Source organism: Gekko japonicus, unplaced genomic scaffold (assembly GCF_001447785.1).
Source record: "Gekko japonicus isolate JY-2015 unplaced genomic scaffold, Gekko_japonicus_V1.1 scaffold2690, whole genome shotgun sequence".
Lineage (NCBI taxonomy): Eukaryota > Metazoa > Chordata > Lepidosauria > Squamata > Gekkonidae > Gekko > Gekko japonicus.
Window position 1 is genome coordinate 97,542 of NW_015163684.1, and position 14,024 is coordinate 111,565.

The 14,024-nt window shown below is 44.9% G+C and overlaps 1 protein-coding gene across 1 annotated transcript in view; it reads left to right on the forward strand.

The window, feature by feature from the left end:
- The window catches only part of SYT2 (synaptotagmin 2), an 86,242-nt gene extending 78,446 nt beyond the window's left edge, over window positions 1-7,796 (forward strand). Inside the window, exons 8-10 of the mRNA XM_015407768.1 lie at window positions 4,133-4,250; window positions 5,804-5,937; window positions 7,261-7,796. Coding sequence (XP_015263254.1) covers window positions 4,133-4,250; window positions 5,804-5,937; window positions 7,261-7,467 — 459 coding nt within the window. The 3' untranslated portion in view covers window positions 7,468-7,796. The remainder of the gene's footprint in view (window positions 1-4,132; window positions 4,251-5,803; window positions 5,938-7,260) is intronic.
- Window positions 7,797-14,024: the final 6,228 nt, after the last annotated feature.

The following is a 14,024-nucleotide window of genomic DNA, read 5'->3' on the forward strand; positions in this document are numbered from 1 at the left end:
AGCTGGCCGGAGGAGGATGTTGACCTTGTACCAGACCACCTGAGCGCCAGAAGAAACTTCCAGCTAGCAAGACTGCCGGGAATGGAGCCAAGCCGGACCGAAGGAACATCAGCCTCCACCTGGGTGCCGGTAGGCAGTCCCACCCCCAAGAACAATGTGGCCTAAGTTAGGGTATAAATGTGATTAGCACTTCCCCCATGTAAACCACCCAGAGACCCCTACGGGGGTTAGGGCGGTATATCAAATCAAAGGTTAAATAAATAAATAAAACTCTTACCTGAGAAAGATTTGGCCAGGGTCCTTCAAGCTGAGGCTGTGAGGTTGTCTAAACAACAGATCAGTGCTGCTCGACATTCAGCTGACTCAGCAATCAGAACCATAGTGCTCAGATGACATGTGTGGCTGCGTTCCACTGTGTTCCCTGTAGAAACCAGAATTAAGATAGACGACTTACCTTTTGAGGGTACAACCCTGTTTTCAGAAAGTACAGATGACACACTGGCAGAGATAAAGAAAAGCCATCAAGACAGCAAGATCCTTGGGTGTCACACACTCAGCTCCCCCTTACTGAAGGCAGTGCCCATCTACAGCTAGGTCTTGGTACCCACTTCACAAGGACCAGTGTCCTTATAGCACATCTGGATGCACATCAGAGGTCAACAGCTTCCTTTCAGTCTTCGGCTAGAAGGAGGAATGGGCCGAAGCAGAAAAAAGGACGGCAACTCTCCTCTTCCAGGGACTCTCGGGGTCACCTGCCCAAACTGACCTTCTGACTAGAACAGTTCTATGACTCTAATCCAACCTTCAGGGATAAGCTGTGCCCCTTTTTGTCTTTCTGGAGCTGTATTACAGATGACAAACGGGTTTTATCAATTATAGCACAGGGCTATAGGTTAGAGTTTGTTTCGTTACCACCAGTTCAGATGTTTTCAGAGGCAGTAGATAACCGGCTGCTGGAGTTAGAGTCTCAGTTCATCACTTGGAATCTCAGAGTGGCTTTGTTGTTCAGTCGCACAGTCGAGTCCAACTCTTTGCGACCCCATGGACAAGATCACGCCAGGCCCTCCTGTCTTCCACCATCCTCTGAGTGGCTTACAATCACCTTTTCTTCCTCTACCCACAATAGACACCCTGTGAGGTAGGTGGGCCTGAGAGAGAGCTGCTCTTGAGAGAACAGCTTTGAGAGCACTGTGGTTTGCCCAAGGTCACCCAGCAGCTGCATGTGGAGGAGTGGGGAATCAAACCCGGTTCTCTGCACTCCTAACTACTACACCAAAATGGCTCTTGAGGTGATCCGGGAGGTTGCAGAACCTGACATATCACCTGGGTTCTGTTGGTTCCTGTCTGATTCCAGATCTTCAAAGGTTGAATAAATTTCTCTGGCTGACAAAGTTTATTAAAATATAATGTTTGGTTTGCAGTTATCGATCTCCAAGACTTTCATGTTGCGATCCATGAGGAGTATAGGAAGTATCTCCGTTTCAAGTACAGGAGAAAGATTTACCACTGTTGAGTGTCACCCATTGGTCTGGCAATTGCCCACCATGTATTTACCAAGTGCATGGCTCCTGCTGTGGCTCTCCTTCACCTACAGTGATGTACCGTTTTTTCCTGCTTGGACAACTGGCTGTTTGTAGCTGATCTGAAGGAATTGTTAACAGACAACATAGCCCTCGCTGTCAGAACATGTCACAATCTAGGCGTCACTGTAAACTGGAAGAAGACTAAATTGGAGCCTTCCCAAAGCATCCAGTTCATTAGAGCATCCCCAAGACTCCTTATCTGCTAAGGGTTACCTTCCAGCTGACAGGGGTGTGGTGATAAAGACTTTGATCGGTTGTCTATCACGTTGCTGATTCCAAAGCGCACTAGTGTTTCAGAAGTTACTAGGATTGATGGCAGCATCTTCTGCTGTCCTACCCATGGCCAGGTTATTTATGCGGCCATTACAGCTCTGGTTTGTTTCTAGGTTTAAACCAGAAGTGCACTCCCCCCACCACCTGTTTTCTATACCCAGATGTTTTGTTAAAGCACTATCCTGGTGGCCATGGGATGAGAGCCTGTTTTCAGGTTTCCCCTTTACTGTTATCAGCATGTGGTGGTCATAACCACTGATACATCTTTGCATGGGTGGGTGGGTGGCCATTGTGTGGACCTTCATGTGCAAGGGATGTGACTTTCCCAGGAGAGAAAGTGGCACCTAACTGTTATTGAACTGATGGCCATAAGATATACTCTTAACTCATTTTCAGATATTGTCTAAAGGAAGTTGGTTCTCTTTCAAATGGACAATGTTCTGCCATATTCTATGTGAACAGGCAGGGAGGCACTAGCTCCAGACCACTCAATGCAGAAACTTTGGAGATGTGACGTTGGGCCCTGAATCACAGCGTCCATCTCCGGGCCATCTATATTGCAGAAGAACATTCTCAGGGTTCATACATCCCATCACAATTGGGCATTCACAGAATAATACATTCAGCCCATTTTCATCCTTTGTGATTATCCTACATTGGATCTCTTTGCCACTCATTACAATACCAAGATCCAGTGTTTCTGCTCCCTGGCCAGCAGTGACCTACTGTCCATAGGGGATGCCTTCCAGTTTTTCTGGAAGGGTGCCTTTCCCCCCTTCACTCTCTTGACGAGGGTGGTGGCAAAGCTGCTAGAGGACAACTCAAAGGCCATTCTCGTAGTGCCCTTCTGGCCTCAACAGGTGTGGTTTGCCCCTCTCCTCAGAAAATTCAAAGAAGTCTGTGTACACCACTCAGAATCTCCCAATCAGCAGAAGATTGGGCAGTTACTTCACCACAACACCCTCACCTCTGCCTCATGGCATGGAGACTGACGAGCAATTGACTCTTCCCTTGCATATTCAAGAGTTTCTGCTTAATTCCCATAAAGTTTCTATAAGATAGTCTTATGAGAGCAAATGGAAACACTTTGAAGCATGGGCCCATTTGGAAGGTCACTCTCTCATATTGTGCCCAATATCCATAATTCTGCAGTATCTTTTCACCTTAAAATTTCAGAGGCTAGCTGAGTCCTCCCATAAAGGTTCATTCGGCAGCCATATCTGCCTTCCACTCTTATCGAGGGTCACACTGTATTCTCATATCATCTCTCTTAGCAATTTCTGAAGGGATTGATGAACATGTATCACCCACGGCCCATTTGGGTCCCTCATGGGTTCCTCTCTTTAGTGCTCTCACAACTGGATGTTGAAACCATTTGAGCTAGGGCAACTTGCCCGTTGAATCTGTAGTCAATCAAGGTTTGTTTCTTAGTCGCAATAACATCAGTTAGGAGGGTCAGCGAGGTAGTTTGCGATTGCCTTCCTCTGCATTACTACCCTGGTCTTCCTTGCTGTCTAGTTCCAGGACTTGGGTTATTGTTTTACTTCCCTGGTTTATTGAGCAGCTTATTCCCTCTCCTCCCTTAGACTGGAGACATCTCCAATATATACACAAAAGAGCTCCCTATGTTATGAACACCCTGTAGCAATGTTCCCTCTAAGATGAGTTAGTGTGAGCTAGCTCACAGTTTCTTAGCTTCTGGCTCACACGTTTTTCTCTCAGCTCAGGAAGGAGGGCTCCAGATTAAACTGATTTATGCAGTAGCCACATCGCCCGCTCACAACTTTTAATGCCAGTAGCTCGCAAAGTGGAATTTTTGCTCACAATACTTCACAGCTTAGAGGGAACAAGCTCTGTCCGTGTGAATGTCTCTCTTTAGCATAACAACCAACTGAATGCTGATACGTGACTCATGCCGATTTCCTGCTTGGTCATCTGCCTGATCATTCCGCCCCCTCTTCTGGCTTAGAGGTGACACTTCCCACAGCTTGGGTGCTTGAGATGGGAGGATTATGTGACATCCATTCCAGTTGTCTCCCAGCCGGAGGAGGATGCAGCAGGGATTGGGCAATCAAGGGAATGGGGAGGAACAAGACTGACACATCAACCTTTGATTCATGATACATAGCAGACATAGAAAAGGGACGTAATGAGTATTCACCACAGGAGCTCTCCTTTTGTGTGTGTGTGTTGTATCAGATGTACCACTCAACTTATTCAAGAATATTTGCAAGCATACTTCCTGGTTTAATTTTAATTTCCATTTTCCTCATCAGCCTGAGAAATTGGGAGACATCTGTATCTCACTACGATATGTGCCCACTGCTGGGAAGCTCACTGTCTGTATCTTGGAAGCAAAGAACTTGAAAAAGATGGATGTTGGAGGACTTTCAGGTGAGTGCAAAGCAAGTTGCTATCCACCAGATGGCTCCCATAAACCAATACAGAAGGACTCTCAGGGCATTTCTGCATAATAGGAGCAAAGTGGCTTATTTCTTCTGCTGCTTTGTAAGGCAGATATAAAACCTGCATTGGCCAGAATGGTCATTCACATGACAAATGCCTGTCCTCTGTTTCGTGTATGTGAAGGGAGAGAGGTTTCCATGGATTCCATTCCTGGAATGATCATCTGAGTGAAACACCACCAGTGTTATACTTCCTAGTCAGAAGCTCAAAGTGTGGCTCCAGGTGATGAGTGGGTGGGGCTGGCCTTATGCCTTGTTAGTTTGAAAGAGCTTCTCCATGGGACTGACAGCAGGTTGTGCTGGTCTAGTTGCAATCCTTGCAGCTTGGATGCTAACTACATAGTAGAAAAAAAATAGTATATATCCCAAAATATGTAAATGAAGAATGTAAATGAAGAATGCTAGCAAAGCATGAATAGGACTTTACACTGTCTGTAATTGAACCCTTTATAAAACTAAGCTTTTACAAATGTCTTTATTTATCCACTTTATATATTGTTTTTCTGATTTTTAAAAAAAGTGCACAATGATGTAACTTCTGTGTCACGCTAGAAGTGGCCTTATCATGCCAGGTGATGCCCATCACCCTCCACCATAAGTCCCCCCTCCTCTCCTAGCTCTTGCCAGTTACTGGGCCATCATGCCAGGCGATGCCCATCACCCTCCACCATAAGTCCTCTCCTAGCTCTTGCCAGTTACTGGGCATGGGAGCAGTACATATTCATAACAACATAAAACTAAGCAACAAACATTCAGCTAACACTTAAAATGGATACAAACTGACATCAATAAGAATAGTCAAAGAAAACAATGAGCACAAATAGATGACCCAAAATACATGGAGTAGGTTCCAAAGTTTGATAGAAAAAAGAAAGTTTGTACCTGATTACAGAATGCCTGTAAAGGAGGTGCTAGATGAAGAGCCCACGAGAAGACAATTCCATCTTTCTGGGCAACAACTGAGAAGGCCCTGCTTGTTGTAAAGGCCAGTCTGCCATCTGGATAAGTTGGCACTCACAATGAGCTTCTGAACTTTAGGGAAGTTGAAAGGGGAATGGCTGTTTACTGACATACCCAACTGAAAGACTGTTTAAAGCTGGTTAGGTCCAGGCCAGCCCCTTCAAATGGAGTCTGAAGCATACCAGTAGCTAGTTATATGACTATGTTGACTTACAGCCAAAATCAGTCAGACAGCAGAATGCATTGCAGCAAGGAAATCTAGAAGTGACTAGAATGACAGTAGACCCGGGCTGTCTGAAATATCTTCCCCAAAGGGAACAAGCTCTACGAAAGCTGCTCAGAACTGTGCACAATTTAGGAATGCAAAATAAAATGTTAACGGTGCCTCTATTCAGTCTATTCCTCTGAGCATCATAGATAACCCTGGACTGGTTCTTTTTCCTTGGGGCTTTTCTCGCCTGTGCTCCTGTCTGTGAAGCTGTGTTGCTGGCTTCCAATCCTGATTGTGCTATTTTCCCTCAGATCCCTATGTGAAGATTCACCTGTTGCAGAATGGCAAGCGACTTAAGAAGAAGAAGACCACTGTCAAGAAGAAGACGCTGAACCCTTACTTCAATGAGTCCTTCAGCTTTGAGATTCCCTTTGAGCAGATACAGGTCTGCATACTCAGATTCTCACCTGAGGACACCTGGGGGAGGGAGAGACAAGGGGCTCCCTAGTCACGTGGCTCAAGCATGAGGTGATCCATAGTCCTTCACTGCCTTGCCTGGACCATGGGACCCAGTATTGATCAAAGCTCGTGTGCTTCTCACAGTGCAGGGGGTGACAGTGGTGGAATCTTTGTAGAGTCTGGTCTATTTTGGTTATTTCTTAAAAATAAAAGTTTGTATTTGTGGTTTTATCAATCTAAAATACTACAAGAATACAGTGATAAACTAGCAAACATTAGATATGTGTATTGTTTAAAACATCAAGCTGTAACTCTAGAACCTAATAAAGGGAATGGATTTTTTTTTACACCTGGACTAGGTCATTTCAGAGTGTAGATACGGGGTTGCATGTTTGTTTACCCCCCATTAATGACTGCCCCCACCCTGGTACTTAGGGAGAAGATTTGGCCTGGCTTTTATGCTGATGGCCAAGCTGTCCCTGTGAAATGAGCTTTTTTCCCCATGGGAAAGGATTCAGGTATGCAACCAGCTAGATTTCCTAGGATAATCACATTTTAGGCTATAGGTGAGTGGGTTGCTTACTTTCAGAGGGGAGCCACCTTGGTCTGCAGTAGAACAGCCAGGTTCGAGTCTAGCGGCACCATACAGACCAATGAGATTTTTAAGGTATGAGCTTTTGAGAGTCAAAACTCCCTTGGTCGGGTACCCAGCTCACACCCTGAAAATCTTGTTGGTCTGTGTGGTGCCACTGGACCTATCTCTAGCTGCTCTACTGCAGACAAAGGTGGCCACCCTCTGAAAGTATGCAGCCACTCACCCATAGCCTAAAATCTTATTATCCTGGGAAACCTTTATCACCTAGTTCTGCTAACTGTATCCTCAGCTGCTACAAAGGAGAGGAGCTGGGGAAATGGTACCAATGTGGGCAGGACAAGGAAAAGTTCAGACTTTCCTGTTGAAATGGCAGCCATCCGGACTTTGCTATGGTATATCCTAAATGAGCATAGTAAAGCAAGTTTGGGAAATATCGCAGGAAACCCAGTGGAAAAACAGGGAGGTGCACAAGAACACCATATTACTGTGTGGAAGTATGGGAAAAACTCGTTTCCAATCAGCAAGAAAGCCAGACCCCAAATTTGGTGTCTCTGTTTTTATGTGTCTCTGGTTCTCTGTTAAATGATGAATTGGCTGCTCTGGTCAGATAAACACTGAAAATTTCAGACGAACTGAGCACCTTCAGTTCTAGAATAGACGCCCATGGACATTGCAGTGGATCCCTTAATCATTGTCTTCTTGCTTCCCCTCCAGAAAGTGCAAGTTGTGATCACCGTGCTGGATTACGACAAACTGGGGAAGAATGAAGCCATTGGCAAGGTATTTGTGGGCAACAACTCCAGCGGCACAGAGCTGCGGCACTGGTCTGACATGCTGGCCAACCCTCGCCGCCCCATTGCCCAGTGGCATTCCCTGAAGCCTGAAGAGGAGGTGGATGCAGCTCTTGGGAAAAACAAATAGGCTACTCCATACCCCAGCATCACCTACTGAACATTCAAAGTGATCCAGAGCTATCAATACCTCAGTTAGGCAATGTTTGGTTTCTGTTCTGTTTTCTGAGCTGCAATACCCTTTCTTTGATGGCTGTAGAAGAATTCCGGATGCACCCAAGTGTTTCCAAGGGAAAGAGTTTGAAAGGCACAGAGATTTCGTTTGCTTTCTTCCAAGTACTTTGTCCGCTGCATGTTCCGTCATCTCTCTGTGTTGTTCTCTTCAAGCACCAAGCCAGCTCCTTTCTTGGGGTTTCTTCTTCAAGGCCACCGTGAATAGCACACGGTTTGCTTTTACTCTCCTTGGGTTTTTCTTCTTTAAATCAGACCTTTGTGCTAGGATGATACCAGAGCCTGACAATGTGAGATGACCAGATAGACTGTCCTTACTTTGGAAAATAATAGCAAAGGAGGAAGGTCGTATTTACCATATGAGAACCTTGGCACATCAAGTTGGTTGGCCTTTGGCGATTAGTCATCTTCCAGAGACAAGGAACAACTCTGGCACTGGAACATCCTCAAAGATGTGGGGAACTGGTGAATTAATTCTCTTTGGTGAGAAGAATTCATTTTGGGGTATACTTATTCCATGATGTTAATTGCCCTGTAGCGTCTAGGTACTGCACTGGGTCTTCTCTTCCCTTGTAGTTTTCAGTTCTTAATTAGAATGGTGTAGTGGTACTGGAAGGTTATCTAAGGATGGTAACGATGCTTGAATTATTCCAGTCTCCTGAATGAGTGCAGGACAGAGCACAAAATAGCCTTTATTTTTGATGAACAGCATAAAGGGATATTTATGCAAATAACCCACCCTGGTTGGCTGAACATTTTGCAGCAATTGGATGTCAAGTCAGTCAGATTCTAGGTAGCAGTGCCAAAGTGAACACATCATGCAAAGCTATGGCAGCCTTCCCATAGCTTTGCAGTCCTGAAAAACAGCAGCCCTGGGGTGGTTTGCATATCCTTCCCACCATGCCTTGCACTGCCATATTTCTTTTGCGGGTACAGCAACCTAAACCTGTGGATATCTAGATATCTCTTGCAGGAAGGTATAATGTTGTCAGGAATCTGGAACTAAAGGCATGTTGGGCTAAGGTTCATATGTCCTTCTAATGCTCTGAGGACCAAGATTATTTGCTGGATAGGAAGTGGGAGAAGAGAGGAGGGAGAAGGGAATTGCTATGTACATTTTGGATTAAATGTTTAGCTTCTCCATTATTGGGGGGGGGGGTGTTCAGAGAAAACAAAAGCTTTCTATTGGAGGCTCTACTTCCCATAATATCATACTCTTCTAGGAGGGGAGCACAGTGCAAGGGGGCAGAAGAAGAGTGAATCCATTCCATCTAAAGGACCAAAGATGCACCAAAGGCAACAGCATCTCCCATACTGTATGGCACTGGCTGGCTGCCAATAACACATGCGGAATCTTTGCTGACCCCCAGAGAGATAAGCCATATTACCTTTGGTACCTAGTCTTTGCACTGACCCCGGAAGGGCCTCTGAGTTTCATATATTGCACCAGATATCAGCGTCCTGAACATCTTGGCTCCCAAATCCAGATTGGTGGGCAAGGTAAACTGAGTGGTAGAGGAAAGAAAAAAAGATCAGCATGGTCTTTGGGCCTCTGCTTCCCTGATGGAACATTTATGCTACTTAATTCAAATTTGTCATCCAAAGCATACAGAAGTAAATGCAGCTCTGGCTCTCTTACATTTCATTTGTTTTTGTTTCCCCCCCCCCCCTCCTATCGAGTCACCATGTTGGATTGGAACACAGGGTCGATATCCATGTGTGGCTTCTTTGCTGCCTCCAGGGCTGATGTATTCAGGAATTACAGCTAATATCCTAGATGGGAGACTTTTCCACAGGTGACAGAGTTGGAAGATAGCTGTTTCCTTAACTGTCGACAGCCTTTTCCTGCAGTTACCAGGACTGGCCCTGGAATTCCAACAACAGATATGGAGAGATGCTAATTCCAGCCTTTAAGATGGCTGATCAGGGCCCAGTTAAAGACTGGGGGGGGGGGAGCCCAAACTACTATCTTGTGAGTGGAGAATCCTTCATTGGCCAAATAAATTATCTTGTGAAAACTTCATTAGCTTAGCTTGGCCTCGGTCAGACTTGTTTACCGTAATAGTTTTTCTGCCTTGGCTGTACACCCAAATAATGACTTATATTTTTGTGTTAGTTAAAAATAGAATTAGATGAGACAGACGGTGAAGTAGAGTGAGAATCCAAAAATGTCGTGTAAAGCCTCCTGCTGCTTCAGCAGTCTCTCTGACTGTAAGCCTCTCCTCATATTCTTGCCACAAATGCAAGACTGAAGCACTGTTTTCAAGTGTTTATACTGGCACTGCTTCCCACCACCAAAAAGAATTTCCACCTATAAAGAATAGCTTGGCTAAACAAAAGGCACCAGTTTCTTGGGGGTTGAGTGTTGTGTTCCTGTGGAGCAGGGCTGTGTAGTCAGACAGCCACTGCTTCCTCAGCAAGTGTAGGGTTAAAAGTAAGCAAACTCAGGCATAGTTCTCACTGGACTGGACCATTTTGGATTGCAGATGTGGGCTCACCTGACTGAATCTTCTTCCATATTACAAAAATATCTCCATGCATAGAAAAAAAATGTCAAAAAAACTGTTAAAACCCTTTTCATAGAATCACAGAGTTGGAAGGGGCCATACAGGCCATCTAGTCCAACCCGCTGCTCAATGCAGGATCCGCCTAGAGCATCCCTGACAAGTGTTTGTTCAGCTGCTGCTTAAAGACTGCCAGTGAGGGGGAGCTCACCACCTCCCTAGGCAGCTGATTCCACTGTTGAACAACTCTCACTGTAAAAAAGGTTTTCCTGATATCCAGCTGGTACCTTCCCGCCCTTAATTTAAACCCATTATTGCGATTCTTACCCTCTGCTGCCAACAGGAACAACTCCCTGCCCTCCTCTACGTGATAGCCCTTCGTATATTGGAGAGAGCAATCATGTCTCCCCCCAACCTCTTCTCCATACTGAATGTTCCCAAGGCCCTCAGCCTTTCTTCATAAGGCATGGTCTCCAGACCCCCGATCATCCTCATCGCTCACCTCTGCATGCACTCCATTTTGTCCACATCCTTTTCGAAGTGAGGCCTCCAGAACTGCACACAATACTTCAGGTGTGGCCTGACCAATGCAGTGTACTGCGGGACTATGATATCTTGCGATTTGGATGTTATGCCTCTCTTGATACACCCGAAGATCACTTTAGCCTTTTTTGTCACTGCATCACAATGGCTGCTCATATTTAATTTACGGTCCAACCATACCCCAAAATCTTGTTCACACACACTGCTACTCAGAAGTGTATCCCTCATCTAGTATGCGTGTCCCTCATTTTTTTACCCAGATCTAGAACTTGGCATCTAGTTTTCTGCATGGAAGGGTGTTTGTTTTTGTTTTTTTAAACAGAGGAGCATTCAGTCTATCTTCTGAAGTGATGCAGCCCAGATACAAGCTTCATTGATGTCTAGGCCTCAGGAATGGGTTATTTCTGACAGAATGGGCCATTGCAAACTAGGACTCCAGGATCATTCACATAGATCATTATGTCAGATGATCCTAGGTGAGAACCATAGTGCTTCACTAAAATGCTATGTAGCCTTGGCGTTGACCCATATCCCCAACCCTCTCTTCACTGACATCATGGCAGACTTAGAAAGGGGAGACATTGCCTGATTAAAACACTTGTAAAATCTGTTGAAATTATCTGAAGAAAGAGGTGTGTGTGTGTGTGTGTCTGTTGAAGGCCTTTGACATGGTGCCTGCAGTTCCCTTATGTGGTTAGATTAGACTCAATGGCCACTGCTGCAGTTCTGGTTACCCTGCACATTGGTGGCATGGCATGGCTGTGTACTGTGACCCCCAGAGCCAGGGCCTTCTATCTTAATCAAACCTGAAGGAGCATATGTAGTAATGATCTGTGCTTAACCAGAATTACCGCAATACCTTTCTAAAGATGGCTTTGGCACTGGCTTGTTGTTAAAAAAAAGAAATCACCACTTAAAGGTAGACTAAATTTGTCTTCAATAACTTTATTGTGCCTCTCTCAGCTTTTAATGCTGCCACTGGCAAGGATGTGAGGTTTTTAAGGCATTGTCACAGGGGAGTATCCTTGCAGTGTTCTGGAGCTGTATGAGATTTTTATTAATGCTAGCCATGCCACTATCACCAGTTTATGTGTTAGCAGAACAACAACTCTGCAGTGTCATAGTGGCAGAGGGGAGTATTGCGGGAGTGTCCACTTGGTACAGCCACTGCATCAGCGTCCTTTGCTGGTTCAAAGCATCGTGGGATCATGAATTCATCAGCCCTCAAGGTTCTTAATTAAGGCTGCAGCATCTCCTTTCCTTAAATAACATCAGGATTGGAATGGATGTGTGTTTGTGGTGCTGGTGTCTGTCACTTCCTGTTCTTTGAGGGCATCAATAATTTGGATATACAGTAGAAAACAGATCAAGTGTTCATGTTTTTACTATGGCAAAGCACAGTGCAGGCTCCCCCCCCCATTTGATTCTGTTTCTTCTGCTAATAATCCAAGGTGCCCTTTCTGAAACAAAAGATGTGGAAGTATTAGCTCCGAAGATCAAGTCCAGAAGAACAGCATTTCCAACTTGTACTGTTTAAAAATGGGGAAGCTGTAGCTTTAATATACAATAATGTGTGTTTTGGTTTAGTTTGTTTTTCTATAAAGGGGGGGGAGTGAACCAACACAAGCCATCTGAGCCTCATCCAAAATTCATCATTTGTGTGAGCATATATAAAAATTGATATAGAGGCCTATTAACATAAATAAAACTCTCTTGTAAACAATGCATGATTAATAGCCAGTTATGTAAATAGCAGCATGCGAAAAGCAGAACTCCCCGTACAACATGTGTGTCATTTGCTCATTTTCTAGAATACAGTCAGGCTACAGAGTTATTTTTAAAATGTGGTGTGAATGACTTTATTTTACCTAATACGATAGAGAGGGAGAAACTATTTAAAAAAAACCAAGGGAGAAAGAGAGTGGTCATAACAATGTATGTTTATTTTCAATAAAAAGTAATAATTTTTTAAATAAAAAAGCAAGAAAGCATGCCTGATCCATTAAAAAATACTCATTTAAGGGGAAGGGGGAATACAACACCAACAATATGGCGGTGAATTTCATCAGTGTCTTGTAATCGATATTTGCAAAACTGTATCTTGTTGCATTTTACCATGTCCAGGTAGCAGCAACATTGCAGCTTCAATGTTCTGTGTTGTGTTGAAGCATTTCACTGTTGAAGCAAATTTAGAAGCCATATCAGATCACGAGCTGGCAGGACCCTGAAACCAGGATGGGCTGCCGGGTGATCCTCAGTCTTTCTCCTCTCCCTTGCTAATGTCTTCCCGTCTCTGTCTCTCTTGTGGTCCATGTCTTATGTTATTTGCGGTGGGGGGGATTTGTTGGTGGCAGAGAGGCTGAAGTCCTACTTTGGGCTGGACCTCTGAAGAATGAAGCCCTTCCAAATCTAGCTGCAAAAGTCCTTTATTCTGAATTAATTTCTTATCCTCCAGGAAGATGATGTGCGTTGGGCAACATTGAAAGCAGCTTCTCACCCTGCATTTTATGGTTGGCAACAGAACACAAGATGCGTAAGCATCACTGGTGCTTGGGACTGTGTTTTTTCCTTCTAAAATATGTGGGAGGAGGGGTCCAAGTCTTTCCTGTTCACCATTTCCTTTTATTTTGAAGGCTCGGGTGGCAAATTGTAAACCCTGTGCCCTTCACAGCTGAAACAGAGCATGTGTTTTCTGTACATGGATGTCTGCACCCAAGTACAAAACGTCATTCCGTTACTGTTGTCACAATAGACTGAAACTGATGGCAGAGGGCTGACGAACAGGCCTGCAGCTCCTGTGGCATGATGCTTGGCTTGTCTGCAGTGACTCTTGCTCTCTCTTGATGGAGGAGAGAGGCTCGTATGCACAGTGTGTCAGGTTCCATAGGTAAGAAGGGGTGGGGGTGCGGTGGGGGGCTGCTGAGTACTGTGCCTTCTAGTGCCCGACAGACTTGTGTGTCTCAAATGGCACTTTTATTTGCAGAGCATCATGGGAAACTTCTGGGTTAGGTTAACCCAGGCCAGCATCCACTACTAGCAGGGAAGGGAGCTTGGAGAACCTTTTAGTAATTCATGCTATGTGAGGCATAGAGTACTATGGAATTATGATCCTGGACCTGAATGGGTAAAGATAATATCTGGGGGAGAAAATGATGTAGTGAGGGAGCTCAACAAAAGGCCTGGCTGCTAACTCAGCTTTCCTACTGCCCTGCACTGCAAGGGACACAGAACGGGAAATGAAGCAGGAGCTGGTTGGCAGGGCAGGGGGCAAGGACAAACATCAAGGGGACAGGGACAGGTCTGGTCTGTTTCTATCTTTAGGAGAAGCTCTGCTACAATATGACAAGAATCAGGTTGCCAACATACTCTTTAAAAGGTTGGCCTGTTCTTGTGCCTTTAAGAGTTGTTT